The sequence below is a fragment of the Pongo pygmaeus genome, chromosome 7 (genome assembly GCF_028885625.2).
Source record: "Pongo pygmaeus isolate AG05252 chromosome 7, NHGRI_mPonPyg2-v2.0_pri, whole genome shotgun sequence".
Taxonomy (NCBI): domain Eukaryota; kingdom Metazoa; phylum Chordata; class Mammalia; order Primates; family Hominidae; genus Pongo; species Pongo pygmaeus.
Window position 1 is genome coordinate 12,947,520 of NC_072380.2, and position 22,294 is coordinate 12,969,813.

Consider the following 22,294-nt stretch of genomic DNA (forward strand, 5'->3'; position numbering starts at 1 on the left):
GTTACGTCTTGATATTTTATCATTTGATGACATTTAACTTTTCAAGTGTAGATGCCTCGCCTCTCTAACCTTCAGCATTTAGAATCCGCAGGTTTAGCGTAAAGTGAGACCAATTTTTTTATTGGTCTCACTCTTGTCACCCTGGCTGGAGTGCAGTGGCAGCCTCGACCACCTGGGCTCAGGTTATCCTCCTGCCTCAGCCTCCCAAGTAGCTGGGACTACAGGCACACACCACCATGTCTGGCTAATTTTTTTCTAATTTTTTTGCAGAGATGGGGTTGCCATATTGTCCAGGCTGGCCTTGAACTCCCGGGCTCAACAAATCCACCTGCCTTGGCCTCCCAAAGTGTGGTGATTACAGGCATGAGCCACCATGCCCAGGCTAAGTTCATTTTAGTCTGCAAGGCCACCTACATCCAGACGATGCCACTGAGCCACTGGTGAAGGAAGGGGATATAGACCAGCTTTCCTATGCTTGGGAAACACTCCATGCATATCTGGCTAAGTCCTCTCTATTTTCAGTTTACATCTCATGCCTTGCCCTCAGAGAAAATGGAGCACACCTAGTTACCATCTTCGAATTAAAAATGCTTCCTTGAGTGGAAAAACAGTATGCGTTTTTATGATCTGTAACTATGAATTAATGTGATGTGGTTATTTTCAGTTCAATTTCACACTTAGAACTATATTATGGTAGCCAGGCATGGTGGCGGGCACCTGAAGTCCCAGCTACTTTGGGAGGCTGGGGTGAGAGGATTGTTTGAGTCCAGGAGTTTGAGTCCAGCCTGGGCAACATAATGAGACCTTGTCCCTAAAAATCATATACATATATATATATATAAAACATACATAAGGGACCCTGTCCCTGAAAATCATATATATATAAAAACATATATAAATATAAATATGAAATGTATATTTATATATATAAAATATATGTGTGTTTATATAACTAGATGAGGTATAAGAGACATGTCTATTGAAATTTCTCATATTATATTACATAGATAAGGACCTATATTACGAGAAATATATATATAAATATAAATAATATATATAAAAGGAAGTATACGATGAGAAATTTCAATAGACTGTCTGTCTTACATCCCTATATATTTACTTCTCTATATAAATTCTGTATGTTGGCCCTTCTTGCTTAACAGGAAGAAATATATATGTATATATATATTTGCTTTTCCACATCTTTTAATAATAATGTGAGATAAGCATCATATCTGGTTATACCTTCATTTGCTGGCAGATTGGAAAAAGAAACATTGTTGTACTTACCTTTGGAATAGTCTGATAAACATCCTGGGAAAAAGTGGTGGCATATTAACATAGCAGCAATCAACAATGCCCTTCAGGCTAGTGCTTCTCAACTGGGGGTTATATTGCTCCTTCCCCCTTTCCCCAGGGGACATGGGCAATGTCTGGAGACATTTTTAATTGTCACAACTGGATGTGTGTATGTGTGTATGTATAATGTCATCTAGAAAGTGGGCTCCCACAATAAAGAATTACCCACTTTGGGAGGCCAAGGCTGGCGGATCACGAGGTCAGGAGTTTGAGACCAGCCTGGCCAATATGGTGAAACCCCATCTCTCCTAAAAATACAAAATTAGCCAGGCATGGTGGCGCATACCTGAGGCTCAGCTACTTGGGAGGCTGAGAAAGGAGAATTGCTTGAACCCGGGAGGCGGAGGTTGCAGTGAGCCAAGTCATACCACTGCACCCCAGCCTGGGCGACAGAGCAAGACTCTGTTTAAAAAAACAAACAAACAAACAAAAAACAAAAAACGAATTATCTAGCCCAAAATACCAATAGTACTGATATTTAAAAAAAGCCTGCTTTACAGTAAACCTGTAGATTCTGAATGCTGAAGGTTAGAGAGGCGAAACTTGAAAAGTTAAATGTCAATAAATGATAAAATATCAAGATATAACAAGATATTAAAGGAAATCATGTGTAACTTCTCCTCATCTGGAATCCAGTAATTGAATTCAACCTACCTACTGTCTGGGCTCTCAGCAGGAAAATATTGCTTTAAGATACATATATTGAGTACTACTTTTGCCTTTACAAGCTGTGATTATGATTTTTTAAAGAAAAGGGACTTTTAAAAATTAAATATAGTTTCCAGACATTGATATTTCAGATAAATATATTCTTACTTCTCATTTTAGATATATTTACAATGTTTCTTAATAGAGCATGTATATGTATACATGTCTAACACATTTAATATGTAATGAAGTAATCATTTGTAGGCTTTTTTTTTTTTTTTTTGAGACAGGGTCTTACTCTGTCACCCAGGTCAGAGTACAGTGGCGTGATCTCAGCTCACTTCAACCTCTGCCTCCTGGGCTCAAGTGATCCTCTCACATCAGCTTCCTGAGTAGCTTGGACCACAGACACACACCACCACACCCAGCCAATTTTTTTTTATTTTTAATTTTTTTTGGTAGAGATGGGGTTTCACTGTGTTGCCCAGGCTGGTCTTGAACTCATGAGCTCAAGTGATCCACCCACCTCAGCCCCTCAAAGTGCTGGAATTACAGATGTGAGCCACCATCTGCGGCCACCTATTTTTTTCTTAAGAACATTTGGCTTAAAGGCTGTTACTTATTACACTTTAAATATAAATATAAAACATAATATAAAAGACTGATATTCCTGGGTGAAATTATGCTATTACATCTGATTAGAAAGGAATGGTCACTTAGGCATTAATAAATGAATAAATAAGGACTTTCTTAAAAAAATAAAATAAAATAAAACTTGGCCAGGCGTGGTGGTTCACGCCTGTAATCCCAGCACTTTGGGAGGCTGAGGCAGGAGGATGGCTTGAGCCCAGGAATTCGATACCAGCCTGGGCAAGATGGCAAAACTCCATCTCTACAAAAAATACAAAAATTAGCTGGGTGTGGTGATATACACCTGTGGTCCCAGCTACTCAGGAGGCTGAGAGAGGAGAATCACCTGAACTCAGAAGGCAGAGGCTGCAGCAAGCTGAGATGGAGCCACTACATCCTGGGTGACAGAGCAAGACCCTGTCTCAAAAAAAAAAAAAAAAAAAACCAACAAAGAAAAAAACCTACTTTGAAGCCCAATAAAATTCTGAATGTTGACGTATGAGTCTACTAAAAAGAGACCATTTTATTAAAATAGTCCCATTTTAATGGTTTTTTTTATTGGTCTTATACCACCCCCCAAAAAATACAGTCAATTATCATTATCTACAGTAGTAATGTTCTATAAACTCTCTGTGAACACTGAATTAATACATTCAGTGGAATATAGAATCCCAAGCGGCATACAGGATTGGGTTTCTGTGAGCCTCTGGTCACAACATTTTTGTCAGCTGAACAATATATTGCCTTGTTTTATGTGTGTTTCTGTTTAAAGACAGTTTATTTCATCTTAAACTCATGCCAACAGCACTGCAACTCATGCCTGAACGAAGTTATCTAACTCATATTTTCTCTGTAAGGCACATCACAGTCTTCCAAGTCATAGAAGCACTAGATAATACCTCAACATTATGTTTGCAGGTGATTTCAAATAACAAAATCACCAACAAGAAGCACAAACATGCAGAAAATGTGGCACAAAATAGATCACAAAAAGAACCCTTGTTTGCAGTATTAGAGTTGAAATAAGAAGGAAGAACATTGCTTTGTTTCATCTCAGCTGGGAATATGTGCATTGAGAGGCTCAAGTTGCCCCTCTGCATTCGTCAGTGAATGACCATGAAAGTCTGGGAGTACTGATTTGGGGGATTACAATTTGGGGAGTATTGATTTGGGGGCAATTGATTATCAAATGGGCAAATTGGCAAATACAGAATCCATGAATAATGAAGATGGATTGTATTTAGAAAATACATCCATAGAAGAAGCTCTAAAGTGAATTAGGTGCAAGTTATGGGAGATACATACATATGGGAGATACATACATACATATATACATATGTGTGTGTGTGTGTATATATATATATATATGTGTGTGTGTGTATATATTTGAGACAGCGTCTCACTCTGTTGGCCAGACTGGACTGCAGTGGCATGATCATAGCCCACTGCAACCTCGACCTCCCCGGCTCAAATGATCCTCCCACTTCAGCCTCCTGAGTAGCTGGAACTGCAGGCACACACCACTGCACCCAGTTAATTTTTTTGTATTTTTTGTAGAGATGGGGTTTTGCCATGTTGCCCAGGCTGGTCTCAAACTCCTGGCCTCAAGTGATCCGCCCACCTCAGCCTCCCAAAGTGCTGGGATTACTGGCATGAGCCACTGCACGCAGCATGGGAGATATTAATGGCCCTTAGTAACCACGGATAAATGTGAGCATTAGCAGTGGATTGAGTCTTTCTCAGTCCTGACTGCTATACCTCCTTAGCTTAGTAATCAGGACTCTACTTCTAGAAAGGTGTGCTTTCAAATGAGCCACATTAAAGGACTCTTCTTTTGGGGAGTGGGTGGCGGCAGTCTGAGGCCAGGAAGAGAGTGATTGGTCAAAGATCACAAAACTAGTTACCGAAAGATCTAGAATGAAATACACTGGTGTGTTGTTCTTCAAACCCATTTCACCCTCACACCTCTGGCTTTCTTACATTGCTGCATGGTAGAGATACCAAGGTTTGTGTGCTGTTGATAGGAATGAAAACTTGATTGGTAACGATACAAAATGTATCTGTTGAGTGATATTTCTTTACTAGTTTGATCTGTACACAAACCCCATTTTTGATATTTAATATGTCTCTGTGGCAGGTAAACTACAAAGATCCACTAACAGTTGGATTATTTTGACCCTTAGAGCAACCCTTTCGGGCTCTGTCTCTGCCCTCACAGCTCATATCAAAACAAGAGTCTTCCAACTTTGCTTGAAATTAACTTCCTCCCTGATGTATTGGTGGGTCTGTGTGGGGAAAAACAATTTGAAGTTTTCTCTTGACACAGTACTGTGATTACACTCCCTCAAGAACTAACAGACTAGCACTTTCTGTCTATTGGTGGATAAAATTATGCCTAATAACACACTTATGACTTGATAAAGGCAGTCTTACTTGAAGCTCATTTTGGCTTTGCAGAAATTGGAAGTGAAGTGATGACCTATAGATGGATTTTTTAATAGACACAACTATTTTGTATCTTATTATAAGCAATCAATTGGACTTGGGGTGAGCTGCTGATCTTTGCATTATCTAGACAGAGAAACAATCTTTAACATATTTCTCTACTTCTCAGCTATTACTTTAGAAGTACAAATTATTCATTAAAACAATGAATTACCTCATAGAATTCAAAGGGAACATTTAATATCCCTTTCAAATTTTAGTAATTCACATTGACCATTCTTCTGGTTGAAAAAAATCCGTAGTATTTTGGAACTTGAAGAGACTTTATGGATTTATGGACTCTAGACTTCTTATTATAGAGGAAGAAACTTAAAATCTGTATAACTTAAATATCTTGCCCAAGATCAGCCATCTAATATTAAAGTACAGGAGCCAAAGCTAAAATTTATGTTTCTCCTAAAATCAGGCCTGTGCTATTTCTGTCATTATCGTTGCCATGGAGGAAATAAGAAGGTTTTATTAGATGTCAAAATTTCATCATTGTTATATGGTAAACACCAGTGTATACGTGTGTGGGTTTATGTGTGCGCATACACACTGAGATCCAGTTTTGTCTTTTTCAGTCATACATCATTTTTCTACAAAACAAAGAAGAATCAGAGCAATAAAAGAAATGGCCAGGGTCTTAGTTCCTGGAGGCCAGCTGATGATATATGTTTGGGCAATGGAACAAAAGAACCGTCGCTTTGAGAAGCAAGACGTGCTTGTTCCATGGAACAGGGCCCTGTGTTCCCAGCTCTTCTCAGAGTCCAGCCAGTCTGGGAGGAAGAGGCAGTGTGGACACCCGGAAAGAGGCCATCCCTACCATCCTCCTTGCTCTGAGTGTAGCTGTTCTGTTTGTTTTAAAGAGCAGTGTGGTTCAAAACGGTCCCACAGTGTGGACTATGAACCTGCTATGGCAAGAACCTGTTTTGCAAATATTTCTAAGGAAGGCGAGGAAGAATATGGATTCTACAGCACATTAGGAAAATCGTTTCGTTCCTGGTTTTTCTCCAGATCTTTGGATGAATCGACTCTGAGGAAGCAAATTGAAAGAGTAAGACCCTTGAAAAACACAGAAGTTTGGGCCAATAGCACTGTAACAATCCAGCCTTCCAGACACTCTAGTTTAGACTTTGATCACCAAGAGCCATTTTCAACAAAAGAGCAAAGCCTAGATGAGGAAGTGTTTGTGGAATCTTCTTCTGGAAAACACTTGGAGTGGCTGAGAGCACCAAGTACCCTGAATCATTTAAATGGAGGCCATCAAGGAGAAATGAGAAGAAATGGAGGCGGAAATTTTCTGGATAGCACTAATACCGGTGTGAATTGTGTGGATGCAGGTAACTTAGAAGATGATAATCCTTCTGCTAGTAAAATATTGAGAAGGATTTCTGCAGTCGATTCCACAGATTCCAACCCAGATGATACAATGTCTGTGGAAGATCCACAGCCTGATATTTTGGACTCCACAGCCTTTATGCGCTACTACCACGTGTTTCGAGAAGGGGAGCTCTACAGTCTGCTCAAGGAGAATGTGTCAGAGCTCCGTATCCTGAGTTCTGGGAATGATCATGGTAACTGGTGTATCATTGCAGAGAAAAAGGGAAGTTGTGATTGATTGGAACCTTTTAGACAACTCCTCCAAAAGATGAGCCACATTCTTTTCTCTTGGTTTGATATGGTTACCTGAATTTGCATTCAGTGTTATTTGTTAATCCATTTATGCTTTGGTCTGCAGAGACTATTAGTTATTTGGTTGTTTTTGTTTTTATCTTTGAATAAGCACAGATCCTGGCACTGAAAGCACTTGACAAAGGGTATTTGTGCTTAAATGTTAATATAAAAGATCTGAAGGAGCAACAGAAAATGCCCTTCAGTACAGCTCAGATTTTTTTTTTTAACCCCAGAGAGATAAAATACATGTATAGTGTTTTTCAGTATTAAACATCGATTTAAAAAGATTATGCTGTTAAATAATCTTTTAAAACAGTATTTTTATAAAGTGAGGGGATAATTTCTGGTTCTCAGGTTATAATTGAGAGCAGTGTGCAAGATAATAGGTAAATTTGATCCATTGCACAGATACACATTGAACCATGCGATGAGTTATCTTGTTGCCAAGGCCTTGCTTCTACTTAAAGTTTTCAGAAAACTGAGTGACAGTGGAGAGAACCAAGAAGTGTTACAAGGACTTTTCTAAATTATAAGCAAACTTGCTTCAAAATAAGTTGACATGTGATAACAAGGTTTTCAATGTAGCCCAGGAGGTTTTTAAAGGCGCTGTTAGGCTGAGCGTGGTGGCTCATGCCTGTAATCCTAGCACTTTGGGAGGCCGAGGCAGAAGGATCACTTGAACCCAGGAGTTCAAGAATAGCCTGGGCAATATAGCAAGACCCCATCACTATAAAAAATTAGCCAGGTGTGGTGGTGCATGACTGTCGTCCAAGCTACTCAAGAGACTGAGGCAGGAGGATCACGTGAGCCCAGGAATTCAAGGCTGCAGTGAATTATGATTGCACCACTGCACTGCAGCCTGGGCAACATAGCAAGACTGTCTCAAAATAATAATAATAATAAAGGCATTGTTAGCTTGTAAGGAGTGGAGTATGTAAGTGCTAGGAGTTATATGCAAGTACCCAAGTGGTATTCTTCCAATCTTATTAGAAGCATGAATATCCAAGACCAAGATTGACTAATGATGAGTCTGCATCAAGAACTACGCATTTCTTCTGAGTTGACGGACTCTTTAGGAAAGGAAAATCTAGGTGAAGCACTGATTTTAGCTCTGAGAACAAACAAATTAAGGTACAGCATAGTTACCCTTGGTAGAGGTATGACTGGGGTTTGCTGTATCCTTTAAAATAGTATCTGGGCATTTATTTTATTGAAGGTGACTACATTTTATTAGTTATATTGGGAATTTAGGTAGAATCAACTTCTACTGATTAAAGGTTGAATTTCTGTCACTTTGTAGAGAAACAAATAGACTGGACACTGTGTGGTCACTGTTTAGATTTGCCCATGGGTCTGTTTAAATCTATGTCATGGATCCTGAGACAAAAATATAATTAAGACAGGTCTAGAGACAGGAGAAGCAGAAATAAGTTGACCCAGACATACAGTCTCAAGTAGTTCATTAATGAGAAAATTGACATCTGACAAGAATCTTTTTACTTTATGCTGGATGAAAATCCAAATCTTGTTTTATTTTTTCCACTAAAAGTAACTAAAATAATACAAATTTCATTTGTTTTTGGGTTCTTTTCTCCTTTAATGATTGTGCTGTAACTTAAAATAATGATGTTACTTTTGAACAAACTTAAAGAACTATTTTTAAAGCACATGAAAACTATTGATGTTTATAACTCTCTTTTGGCTTCAAAATAAGATTGTGTTATCACTATTTTGGTAGAGGAGGTTGTCTGGTGAAAATGATGCATATGACTTGTACTGTTCAGTGTACATCCTGCAGTAGTGGACGATTGAAAACATATGTAAGTGGAGTATAAATTAAAAAATAATTTGGTTTCTTCTATTTCTCTTTTTTTTTTTGAGACAGAGTCTCCCTCTGTCTCCCAGGCTGGAGTGCAGTGGCGCTATCTCGGCTCACTGCAAGCTCCGTCTCCTGGGTTCACGCCATTCTCCTGCCTCAGCCTCCCAAGTAGCTGGGACTACAGGCACCCACCACCATGCCCGGCTGGTTTTTTGTATTTTTAGTAGAGACGGGGTTTCACCGCATTAGCCAGGATGGTCTCGATCTCCTGACGTCATGATCCACCCGCCTCGGCCCCCCAAAGTGCTGGGATTACAGGTGTGAGCCACCACGCCCAGCCTGTTTCTTTTATTTCTTAATTCAGGACATTAAACCATGACTGCAAGGGATTTTCTTGGTAAAAAGAAAAGATTCTCAGAGTCAAAATGTTCTTACAACTCGGGCTTGATGGCCTTTGAATTATGAATGGATTGTTCCTCTCTCTGAAGCCTGTTGTCACATGGGTTTTTAATCCTGGCTTTGCTGCTAGAAATCTGTGCTTGAAGTCCTCTCTTTCTGCTGGTAGCCTACCACTTAAAAGTCATGACGTGGTGGAACTCAGTTTACTAGACTCTTTAGCCTTTGAGCTAAACTGTCTGAGCAACCTCTTAGATGTACACACACCACTTTGTATGAAAGGGTTCTCTAGAACGGTTCTTTGGAGAGAAATATTTTCATGTAAGTTTGACAGGGGTGTAAATAAAGCATGGTTACTAATAAGTCTTTTACTCTTCATCTAATGAACATAAGAATCTATGCATCCAGATATTATTTTGTATACAAATATTTAACTTGGTGATTGATAATCTCTCTTTGGGGAAGTCACATGGAAAGCTCTTTTAAATTTAACTTCTGCCTTTGGATTTTTTTTAAAAAGCCATTGAAGAGCAAAACTAACGTAAACATCTTGATCATTTAAAAAGCTTACTTGTCCTTGAAACACAAGTCATCAGTGAGTATAAACGTAGACAGTTGATTTGTGAATGCTGTCGGCCTCAACTTGCTTGATGATAGATTCTACTGACCTAGCTGGAGTAATTTGATCACTTACTTCTTTATTAATACTAGATTACACAGTGTCTTTCTTATTCCTTCTTTACTTACTGGCATCAGCACAGAGTCCCACTATTTGAAACAGAAGGGAGAGTTTGGGGGGTTATTGGAGGATTCTTAAAAACTTGGTTGGCAGCTGGGCGCGATGACTCACACCTGTACTCCTAGCACTTCAGGAGGCTGAGGTGGGTGGATCAACTGAGGTCAGGAGTTTGAGACCAGCCTGACCAACATGGTGAAACCCCGTCTTTATTAAATACAAAAAATTAGCCAGGTTGGTGGCGCATGCCTGTAATCCCAGCTACTTGGGAGGCTGAGGCAGGAGAATCGCTTGAACCTGGGAGGCGGAGGTTGCAGTGAGCCGAGATTGTGCCATTGCACTCCAACCTGGGCAACAAGAGCGAAACTCCATCTCAAACAAAACAAAACAAAACTTTGTTGGCTTCCTGATGCCTCACTGTCTATTTGAGGAATTCCACAGAATCTTCAAAGGATTTGGGGGAAAGTGCATTAACATGGACAAAGGATGGAATCAAAATAATGTTATAGTGAGAATCATTCAAGCACCTATTTAAATTTTTTCCAATTGCTAGTATAGTGATGATATGACACCAGCATATCAAAGTAACTAACAAACTAGCTACACAAACATCTTGGAGTTTGGTTTGGTTCTCTTTTCTCATCACAGATCTCCGTGCAGAATAGTGCTAATTCTTAATTCTCATTTGCCTTTCTATTTCCTTCCAAATTCTACATGCCAGTAATTCCTCTGTCTTTTAAATGACCATCAATTCAATAGGCAAAAATCTAGAGTAATCCAGAGAAAAAACCATCCAAATATAAACCAGCTAAGAACATGAATGCCCCTGAATATTAATGGCCAAAAAAAAGCACTGGTGGATTTTTAAATTAAATTAATACATATATACGAGTTTGGAGGAGAACAGAAGTTCTAACTCAATAGTTGAACTTGGTGGGGGAGGGCAGATGTTAAATATGAGCTGTGAGCACCCAGTTTTGGAGGAAGGAGGAAATGGGAACCAACCACCAGCCAAGCAGCTGCAGTCTAAGAAGAACAAATTAGGGCAGGCCTCAGCATCTCTTTCCTATTACATAGAAAATCTGAAATGAGAATAGGTGTGAACTTTTCTTAATATTCAACCTTCAACTATCGCAAGGATGAAAAACCAAACACCACATGTTCTCACTCATAGGTGGGAACTGAACAATGAGAACACATGGACATAGGAAGGGGAACATCACACACCGGGGCCTGTTGTGACCCCGCTGAGGGAGTTCTTCTTGCCTCCTACCCCCGGGGCTTGTATATAGATTATAAATATATAAGGGGGAAAGGGGTGTGGGGGAGAGGTTGTGGGGCTGGGGCCTCACTTCCCCTCCTTCCCCTTCCCCTGGTCCCCTGTCCCTGGGGCTGTTTGTTAAAAAAGAGTAATAAAAGGATTTTTTTTTTAAATGCCACATTCATTATTTTATATGCAGTCCTCACCACAGCCGTCCAAGATAAGTATACTTATTGTTCCCATTTTGCAGATGAGGAAAACTGAGGCAGAAAGAAATTAAATTGCTTAAGGTTACACACATAGTAGGTATCACACATTTAGTTAGAGGCAGAGCTGGGATTCAAACCCAGGTCTGGCTCCTAGCTTCTGCTCTTAACCACACCACCATGTACTCCCACCCCTGGGCCCAGCTCATGTGCTTGGCAGAGTATTAGAGCCTTTCAAGATAAGTGTGATTATCCCCTTTCCAAATGAGCTTTGGAAAAGTTAAGCAAAGATTACACAGGTAGACAATAATTCAATAGTAGTCTCTTACATATTTTCCCTTTTATCTTTTTTTCATTTGTAAATCTGTTTCAATTTGATTTGAGTTAAAAAACAGTTCTTGGTTGCAAAATATTCTGGGACCACTTTTCTCCAACTCTTCAAACTTTCAACAATTATATTATTGTTTTCCCATTTTATAAGTAAGGCAACTGAGGACTATTCAGATATTTCATTCACTCCATTTGTTTACTAAGCCCTGCTGTGTGCTGGATACACAATCTGCTGTGTGCTGGATACATATGATACAAGGTAATGACTATCTGGCATCTTGAAGGTACCCAGAGTATTAGAATTAACTGACCTGAAGGTGCCAAGCTGGAACATTCTTCATATTCCCTGTGTACCTATTACCAAGTTATATTGTTTAGTTTGAGAAAAACAACAAACAACCCTCCGTTAGAGAATCACGATGCATATTAGCATATTTAAGGACTACCCTAAAGCTTGGACTTAATCTAGCTTGCCCTAGACATGTTAACATCCTGTAGTGCAAGTGTTTGGTGGGATATATTTCAGAAAATAATATGTCTTACAGAATAAATGCAGACTCCTTTGGATGGCATTCAGGCCCTTCATAAACTAACTCTGAATTATTTTTCAGTCTCATTTCCTGCAACTGCACCCGATTTTTTCTGTTCTGCAATCTGCTATTTCAGACAAAGCTTTCATAAGAAATTACATAATGACAAGTAATTCCCACATTCCCTAGATATATACTTGGATTTCAAATGCCATAATTGTAATCTTTCTCCAAAGAAAAATGCACGATACAGGCTTCATTCCATCAGGAGGCATATGAGGTAAGTGTTATTACACACCCGTCCAGCAGATGGGAAAACCACGGATGTGGAAGGGAATCAGAGAAGCATTAACAGACCCTCAACCGACCGTAAGGCTTAACTCCTCTTGTTCCAATCCTAACTCAGAATTATGATTATTTTGATTATTTGATGATTGTTTTGATAGTATAAACTCCATATCTGCAACCTCAGTTATCCACAACACTGAAGTGCAAACATTTAAAAAGAACTCTCACCAACCAAGGATTGAAATTGTATTGCAAATAGAAAGGGCTCAGCATGAGAGCGCAATCAGAAACTGAAGAGAGTTGATCAAAGAGAAGATTCTAGCTGAATTGTCCTATTTTTTAATTCCCCAGGGATCCTACGGTCTATGACACATTAACAGAGGTGTGAATCATTTCAGTTACATCACATACTCTGTCCTCTTGTGATGCGGGTCTTCCCCGGTTGATTATACACAGATAATCAATGACTTTATCTGGGAGGGATTGGAGCCATAGAATAATCTATCTGACCAATCTGATGGACCATTTGTAAGAGCTGATTGTCAAATTGGATCTTCATTTGACAAATAAATACTAGAGCTGCAGAAAGTAAAGTTTACTCCAACCCAATTAATCATTAATACATCCACAGGAAAAATACATTTTCTCCACATGGAATATTGATTTTTCTATGAATATTACCTCCACATTGAAAAACCAGTGAGTCATTGCAGTTAAGCCAGTGTACCTTGATGCTGAATTCCCTGAAGAACGTACAATTTTATTTACATTCCCTTAGCAAGAATTTGGTTAAGTGATAAGCACTTTTCTGTTTTCTTTTTTTTTTGTTTTTTTTTTTGAGACAGTGTCTCACTCTGTCGCCCAGGCTGGAGTGCAGTAGTGCAGTCTCAGCTCACTGCAACCTCTGCCTCCCAGGTTTAAGCAATTCTCGTGCCTCAGCCTCCCGAATAGCTGGGATTACAGGAACATGCCACCACTCCTGGCTAATTTTTGTATTTTTTTTTTAAGTAAACACGAGCTTTCACCATGTTGGCCAGGCTGGTCTTGAACTCCTGACCTCTTATGAGCTAATCATACCACTTCTAACTAGATTTTCTATTAATGTACAAGGAGGGACTCCACTACTAAAGTTTGTTTTACTTCTCTAGTTATTTACACAGAACGCTGGCAATACATTAAGGCTCACTAATGTGGACCTAAGTGGAATTTCTGAGAGGCTTTGAATATGTATGTGCAAACTGTCCTATTTTCTTTATATGCTCTCTTAAATATGTATGTATGTAAATATATATATAACACACACATATATATATATTCCTAGACATCTAGTGTTTGCTATCATTAGTGACCAAGAAAAAGTAGTTCTTTTGTGCACGCGTGAAAACATTAAATTAGCAATTACCATAGAAATGTATTTCATTGAATAAATAGGTTTTGTTTGTTTGTTTCAGGAAAATTTAAAACAATTATTAGATGTTAATTTGCCTCTTCTTGTGTTGATACGTGTATTTGGGTCAAAAGTGCAAACACTTTTTTCTACAATATACAGTTATTTTGACTTTTCCTAGGGGAAGCTAGCAATAGTTTTAAAAGCACAAATTGAGGTAAAATATTTTGACTTTTATAATAATGTGAAGAAGTTTTATTTGCATTAACCAATAATGTTCAGGATCTTTTTGTAGTAAGTATATTTTAAATAGTGTAATTTGTATGTTTATGATATGTATTCAATTAGGTATCAATGTATTTTTAAAAAATGTTCCCAGGTGAACAAAACTTTGCTTTTCTTCACCATTCTGTACAGGACAAGCATTATTCAGTTCACACAGTCAGCTCTCACTACACTTCAACAGAACGGGGCAAGTTCGTATTTGAATTCTGTTATCTTTATCTAAGGGAAGCAAAATTAACCATTTAATAATAGATTACCTTTAATGGTTATTAAAAGAATGTTATTGACCAAAAAGACATATTTTGAGATTAATAAAGATGTATTAGACTAAAGTGGATGCGTGCAAATGTGGTCCTAATCTAGAAAGGATGTCATTTTTGTATGTTGCTTGGGAGGTAGGCAAGTTTGTTCTCTTTCCTGACCTGCTCCATCTGCAGCTTGTCAGCTCATTACCAGCATGGGGGTGTGAAGTGAGGGAGGATTTGTGCCCGCCCTGCTGTGGCTCTCATGCCACTCAGAGGGGATGCAATCTTGCAGCAGATGGTGTCCTGGCATGGGGCAGCTTGACGGCTCCTCACCTGTGATGGAAGAAGATACTCCAACTCCCTGAGCATCAGTTTGGCCCTCAGGTGGCTGCTTGAAAGACAAAAACGATGACAAATAAAATACACTCTGTGCGGACCTTTTGGCAAGAATCAGTGAGACCTCAGTCCTGTGCTTTGTACTCTGCCAGAAACCTCCCAGTTTAAAAACTGCTAGTTATTGTCTTTAGAAGCCATCCCTTCTTCCATTTTCGTGCTCCTTTTCTATTTTTGAAATATCTAAGCGTAAATTTAGCTTTAAAATTATATACTTAACAGATGTATAGTGGGTTTTACAGTTTTCTCAATGGGTGAAATCAGAAGGAAAGTGTCAACGTCAGAACACTTCACTCCCCACCCCATCCCGGATGCAGGGCACATAAGATAATCCCCATGCAAGTGCACGTGTGTGCAAGGAAAAGCAGCAGATGCTTGGGATACCAGGAACCTTGGGAGCCACTGACTCCGAGGAGTGACTTGCAAAGCCAAGAACCAGATCCATATGATTCTTTCTGCATTCCTCCACACATACCTGTGTTTGCACTCCTCCAGGTAGCTGTCGTATGCATTCATCCTGATCTTTGTCACACTGCAGCCCACTCAGGTCCCATCTTCAAAGAAATGCCCCGATCCCACAGCTCCGCATTGATCTTCTCCTCCTTCACCATACGCCCTTTGCATTTAGGGTATTTTACAGCACTACTCGTTTTACACCTTTACAATTTACCAATTAAAAAACCATTCTGCATCATCCACAATTTTTCCCGTATGTCTCTACCAATTTTTTGTTAAGAGGGATAGTTGACTAGGGCCATTCCAGCTCCAGTCACTTTTCTACCTAGCACAGTCATCCCTCCAGATCCCTGGGATCCACCTCTGTAGATTCAAGCAATGTTTGAAAAAAGGAGATTGTGTCTGTGGTAACACGTACAGACATTTTCTCTTGTCAGTATTCCTTAAACAATACAGTATAACAACTATTTACACTGTGTGATGTATTATAAAGAACTGAAGATGATTTAATATATAAGGGAGGATGTGTGTCAGTAATATGCAAATGCTATGCATCATTTTTATATCAGGGACTTGAGCATCCATGGATTTGGTATCCGAGGGCGTCCTGGAACCAACCCCCCACGGATATCGAGGGACCACAGTATTTTTATCCTCCATGTCACCCCATCCCTGACCTCCAGAAACAAACAATCATTTGCCATTTTAAAGGACCTACTCTAAATGAGCAACAGAAGAGCTCTCCCATCCACCACAGACTCCCTGCCTGCTTTCAGCATTGTAGGGAGGAAGAGTCCCGGCCCTGGCTGTTGGCACTCAGCTCCTGGGATCAGCTGGCAATGGAGAGTCATGTCCCGGCTTCATTGACTTCCTGCATCGTAAGTCTCATCTTAGGAGATAACCTCTCCTCTCAGGCCCTGAGGTCCAAGTCCCGTCTCTCAGCCTTCTCTGAGACCTCAGGTGTGAAGAATATGTTTTTATTTATTTGCTAGATTTTTGTTTGAATACTGATGAAAACTAATCATGTGGGCTTGGTCCTCGGGGTTAATCGTCCAAGTGTAAAAATGAAAACCACCAGTGAACGGTATCTGACCATCAGTTACAAGTTTTTCTTTCTCTTGCAAAGAAACAGCTCATAATAACTGAAAATGAAGGGCATGGTAAGCTGGGATAGAGATATCCCTTCCTTGCCAATACCCCACCCCTGAAAAATCAGGGTAGGCAGACCTCTGTTAGAGCTCTTTTGCTCCAGAAGAGAACTCGCAGCCACTTTGAAGTGAACCCCACCCATCTTTGAGAGGCCAGGGCCCTCAGAGGGTTTACCCAGGGAGGCTGCTGCATGGAGGGGAGAGTGGGAACAGCCCCACTAGCCAGCAGCTGTTTGCAGCAGTGAACTTGAGCCCCCCAGACGCTGCCCAGGAGTGGAAGAAACCTGACTTGGAATAGACCCAGATGTAGCGCTGAGCCTGAGCACTGGCCTGCCTGCCTGGGAAGCTTGGCAAAGATTCCCGTGTCCATGCCTGGCATGGAGTGAGTGGAGCTGCCACCTTCAAACTGCACAGGGGGACCACTTCCATAGGCCTGGTTCTTGCTGCATGGGAGATCACTGTCCCCACCCTAGAGGCAACTAAAAGTTTCTCAGTAAAAGAAATGTAGTTGGACCCCAAAGTTCCATGAAATAAAATGACTCCAAGAGAAGTTGATTTTTAGGGGATCTAACTCAACCCTATACTCCTTTGTTTGGCTAAGGAAGGAACTTCAGTGTGATGGATAAAGTGACCTGCACACCTCACACAGGAAGAACTCTCCTGCTTCAGGGGGTGAGAAGCTATCGTGAAGTAACCCTCACCCAGACCATCTTGTGAGCTCTCGGCCCCCAAAAGAGGCGGTATGTGAAGAACTGGAGTTTTTCACTACCATGTCATCTTGGGACTCAAAATATGTAACCACCCCGAGAAAGGAACAGAAAACACAGGAACAGAAATAACTTGTTTCCCTATCATTTTAAAGACTTCAATTTTAAAAACTGCCATTTCTTTGCATTTTTTGTTCAACAATTTCTGAACAATTCCTATAGGCAAGGGACTTTCCAGGTGCTGTTGGAGATTTTATGGGAAAAAAATTCAGTGTCTGATCTTGGAGAATTTAAAATTGGCAGGACAGATAAGATGGGCACAGTTCTCTCTTTCTAGAATATTATTCCACTCCTCAGTTGGCCTGACTTCATCATGCTTCCATCTCAGCTTCGATGTGCCTTTCCGAGGTAAGCCTTTGGGGCCCCTGCCCCTAATACAGAAGAGACACTAAGTGATTTTCCTGCTCTGTGGTCCCAGAGTTATGTGAATTTCCTTTTGAAATTCATCGCGCATATTTATTTATTTATTTATTTAAGCATATTTCTCTGCCAGAGTATACCTGTCACCATGGCAGGGATTTGTCTGCCTCTTTCACCGTAGTACCCACAGTACCCGGCATAGTGCTGGCGCTGTTGGGGGTTCCCGGTAAACTTGGGTGAATGAATTTTTACCTGGCTCTAAAAGAGGGTGCTCAGAAGTAGCAGTGAACGCTGGGACCCTGGGGAACGAAGAGGGTTATCATAAAGGAGGTGACACAAGGCTGGACCTCACAAGATGAAATCTCAGTAGGGCAGGAGGGTAGGGAATCTGGACAATGAGAAGAAGCGAAGCTCAGAGTAAATTAAGTAAATTGATGATGATGATGACAATGATAGTACCATTTATCATGTCACTTTATGCCAGGAACTCTTATATTCATAGCATCATTTATTTGTTACACCAACCATGAGGGGTAGGTACCACTGAGCCCCATCTATTGATATGAAAACCAGGGTTCATAGAGGTTAAGTTCCTTGCCACGGTCCTATGGATGGAAAGTAAAGATATTGAGCTTTGCATTTAGACTTAGACCTAGAGTTGTTCAAACCCTAGTTCTGCTCACTCCACGGAAATGTGAATTTTTTGAGGGCAGTACAAGTAAGGAAAGTGGAGAAGCGGATTGCAGTTTGATTCTTAGGGGCCAAGAATGCCACCGGGGGATTTAGACTTCAACCTAATCACACGTATTTATTTCTTCAAATGCTAGCGAGCCTTTGAACGTTTTTGAGCACATGCTTTGGAAAAATTCCTCTGGAAAAGGGAGAAGGTGAGGGAGGGGAGGGCAGGGTCTGAGATTTGAGGGGTCTGCAGCAGGAGGTTGGGAGACACAGTAGGGAGCTGGGACAGCAGGTCTAGAAATGAAACTAGGACACGTCCAGACCTCAGGTGGAATTAACTAGAATCTGGTTAGAGAGCCAGAAAGAACAAAGAGAAAAAATACCTCTCAAGTTCCCACCTGGCTGCCCAGGAGGCTGTAATGTGCTTAACAAATAAAGCATGCCCTTTAACAAACAGAGGAGCGGGGAGGTGTCTGCAGGGAGGCCTACAGACAAAACATGGAACAAGGCTGCCCTCTTCTGGAGAATAAAAGCCGGATGCTGAATCGAAGTCCTCATCTGCCCAGGACAATTTATTATTATTATTATTATTATCATTATTATTATTATTATTATTATTATTATTATTTTCAGAGACAGGGTCTTGCTGTGTTGCCCAGGCTGGCGTGCAATGATGCAATCATAGCTCACTGTAACCTCGATCTCCCAGGCTCAAGCGATGCTCCTGCTTCAGCCTCCTGAGTAGCTGGGACTACATGTGTGTTCCACTACACCCAGCTATTTTGTTTGTTTGTAGAGAGGAGGTCTCACTATGTCGCCCAGGCTGGTCTCAAACTCCTGGCTTCAAGTGATCCTCCCAACTTGGCCTCCCAAAGTGCTGGGATTACAGGTGTAAGCCATCACACCCGGCCATCAGCACGTTTAAATATATATCCTTATATATATTTAAATATATATCTTATATATATACCTATACATCCATACAGAACCGACTGATGCTGAGTTGATACTAACTAGTTGATACTAACTAGTCAACTAACAAACAACTGGTAACTAACAACTTGGTAACCAGGTAGGACAAATCTGGTTGTTTGGGGAGAACAAAGGTCTGTCAAACAAGTTGTTACATCTTCTAATGCATCCTATTTAAGACTCAGAAGCAGTTTATATTTTACACGGTCTCTCTCTGTAATTCCTTCAGACTTATCAAGCACAGGAGAAAACCTAGGTAAGAAATAGATAATAAAACACTCAAGAATATCTCAAATAAAAAAAGTGTTACAATATCAAATGTTGTTGCAGATGTGGAAGAAGAGGTGGAAAAACTTGAAACTCCACTAATAGGAGATACCACAAAGCCAGACAGCAAGGACACAGAGAGGGAGACAGAGCTGAGCTAAAAGTCCAATCTAAGACAGTACGCCAAGACCCAGCAATTCCACTGCCAGTGTAGACCAGGTAAAAAGAGTTCTATGTTACCAAAAGATATGTACATGTATGTTCCTAGCAGTACTTTTCATTATAGCCCAAACCTGGAAATCACCGAATTATCCATCAATAGTAGAATGGACAAGTGTATTTATATAAGTGTATTCTTATCATTTAATGTAATAGAGCTATGGGAATTTACTGCTACCCTGAACAGCAAAAGTAAATCTCACAAGCATAACTTAAGTGAAAGAAGCCAAACCAAAAATCACATATATCATTCCATTCACAAATTTCAAAAACTGGCAAAATTTTCGTATGGCGATGGAAGGCAGAGTAACAGCTCCTCAGGATATGGGCTGGGTAGTGTTCTGCTCCCAAATCTAATTGAGGATACAGGGGTGGGTCACTGTGTGGATACATGGGTGTGTCACTGTGTGAATTCAGGAGTACACACTTTGATATGTGAGCTTTTGTGTTTATATAATATATATATATATATATATTTTTTTTAAGAGACAGGGTCTTGCTCTGCCTCCCAGGCTGTAATGCAGCCCAGAACTCCTAGGCTCAAGGGATTCTCCCACCAAACCCTTCTGAGTAGCTGGAGTAGCTGGGACTATAGTGTACACCACCACACCTGGTGGTATATTCAACTTTAAATAAATGAATTGGCTGGGTGCGGTGGCTCTACCTATAATCCCAGGACTTTGAAAGGCTGAGGCTGGAGGATTGCTTGAGGCGAAGAGTTCAAGACCAGTCTGGGTAACATAGTGAGACTCCATCTCTAAAATATTTTTTTTAATAAAATGTACGTAAAATTTAGTAAAGAATTCACTTGCAAGGGCTAAGTTGAAAAGACAGGAGTAAAAGGGTAATAGACAATTTAGAATATATGGATATATGTCATTTGGTACTTTAATATATATTATTGTTTTTTAATTATTTAATAGTCCATGAATAGATAAAATTCCATGAAGACAAGAACTGCACCTCATTCGTCTTTGTAGCCTCGGGATGCCCAGTGTACATGATAAAGTAGCTATTCGGAAAATATATATTTAAAAAAATTTTGAACGTTCTGTTTATAGCAAAGTTCTCTAAACTAAATATAGTGATTGAATAAATAAATTTCTACAATAAAAAATTAGACAATAAAGACAAAAGGCATTTCTGGGCTTATATTGGACAAAATAGGAGCAAGAATAAAGGCAAATTACTCTGTTTCTGTTACCTTAGGATGAAAAGAGTTTGCTTGGATTTATCCAAAGTCTTTTTTCTCATCCAAATATGAAAATATTATGAGGTAAATTTTCAGCAATGACATTGTATTAATCCATTTTCATGCTGCTGCTAGAGGCATACCCAAGACATGACCATTTACAAAAAAAAAAAAAAGAGGTTTAATGGACTCAGAGTTCTACATGCCTGGGGAGGCCTCACAATCATGGTGGAAGGTGAAAGGCATGTCTCACATGGCAGCATACAAGAGAAGAGAATGAGAACCAAGCGAAAGCGGTTTCTCTTTATAAAACCATCAGATCTTGTGAGACTTATTCACTACCATGAGAACAGAATGGGGGAACTCCCCTATGAATCAGTTATCTCCCACTGGGTCCCTCCCACAACATGAAGGAATTATGGGAGCTACCATTCAAGGTGAGATTTGGGTGGGGCCACAGTTACACTGTATCAGACATATTATCTATTGCAACATAACAAATTACGCCCCAAACTTAGGGCTTAAAACCACATACTTTTTTTTTTTTTTCACAGTTCCTGAGACTTAGGGATCTGGAAGTGACTTAGCAGGGGTTTCTGACTCAGGGTCTCCCAAGATGTTGGCTGGGGCTGCAGTCATCTGAAGGCTTGACTGGGCCTGGAAGATCCACTCTTCAAAAGGCTCACTCACATGGCTGTGGGCTGGAGGCCTACTCACAACTCTCCCCAGAGCAGATCATCCAAGAGTAGGAGTAAGCCGGAAGACACCATCACTTTTATGACCTAGTCTCTGACATCACACACAATCACTTCTACATTCTATTCACTACAAACGAGTCACTAAGACCAGCCCAAATTCAGGTGGAGGGTAATTAGGTACCATCTTTTGAAAGGAATGTTAAATAATCTGTGGACGTATTTTAAATCATCGCAGTCCACCATCTGGCCACAAATTATTTCTATTTCTCCCACATGTGAAATACTCTCACTCCTCTCAACTCCTCCCAAAAGTCTCAAACTTGTACAAGATGTCCAGGTTTGAAGTCCAGGATGTAATTATTTAAATCATATCCCAATACAGAGAAGTCTTCTCAGGTGTAGTTCTGTAGTTCTTTTTTTTTTAGTTGAGACAGAGTCTCACTCTGTTGCCGAGGCTGGAGTGCAGTGGTGCAATCTCAGCTTACTTGTAGCCTTGACCCCTGGACTCAAGCAATCTTCCTGCTTCAGCCTCCCAAGTAGCTGGGACTACAGGCACACACCACAATGGCTGGCTAATTTTTAAAGTTTTTTTTTGTGGTGATGGGGTTTCACCATGTTTCCCAGGTTGTTCTCAAACTTTTGGGCTCAAGCAGTCATCCTGCCTCGGCCTATCAAAGTGTTGGGATTATAGGCATAAGCCACCATGCCTGACCAGGTGTAGTTCTTTAAGAATAGATCTTCAAGTAGAGCTCCTCTGTGTCTAAAGTCCTGTGGACTAAAGAGACAAGTTATCTGCAATGTCCATCAATTATCTATCACTGTGTAACTAACTACCCCCAAAACTCTGTGGTTTAAAACAACAT

The 22,294-nt window shown here is 40.2% G+C and overlaps 1 protein-coding gene and 1 long non-coding RNA gene across 14 annotated transcripts in view; one reads left to right on the plus strand and one right to left on the minus strand.

Annotated features, from left to right (window-relative positions):
• The window catches only part of TRMT9B (tRNA methyltransferase 9B (putative)), a 73,683-nt gene extending 64,120 nt beyond the window's left edge, over positions 1-9,563 (plus strand). For all 11 annotated transcript variants that reach the window (XM_063668513.1, XM_063668515.1, XM_063668514.1 and 8 more), the window contains one exon: positions 5,706-9,563. In XM_063668513.1, the coding sequence (XP_063524583.1) occupies positions 5,706-6,742 (1,037 nt within the window). In that variant the 3' untranslated portion in view covers positions 6,743-9,563. The remainder of the gene's footprint in view (positions 1-5,705) is intronic.
• LOC129042489 (uncharacterized) overlaps positions 1-22,294 on the minus strand; it is a 52,265-nt gene that overhangs the window by 29,689 nt on the left and 282 nt on the right. The window contains exons 2-3 of one of the 3 annotated variants that reach the window (XR_008504143.2): positions 21,269-22,206; positions 14,615-14,672 (exon numbers count right to left, since the gene is read on the minus strand). This is a non-coding gene — a long non-coding RNA (uncharacterized LOC129042489). Of the gene's footprint in view, positions 1-13,486; positions 14,673-20,407; positions 22,207-22,294 lie in introns of those variants that run through there. The other 2 variants (XR_008504142.2, XR_010127151.1) reach the window with 2 other exon arrangements.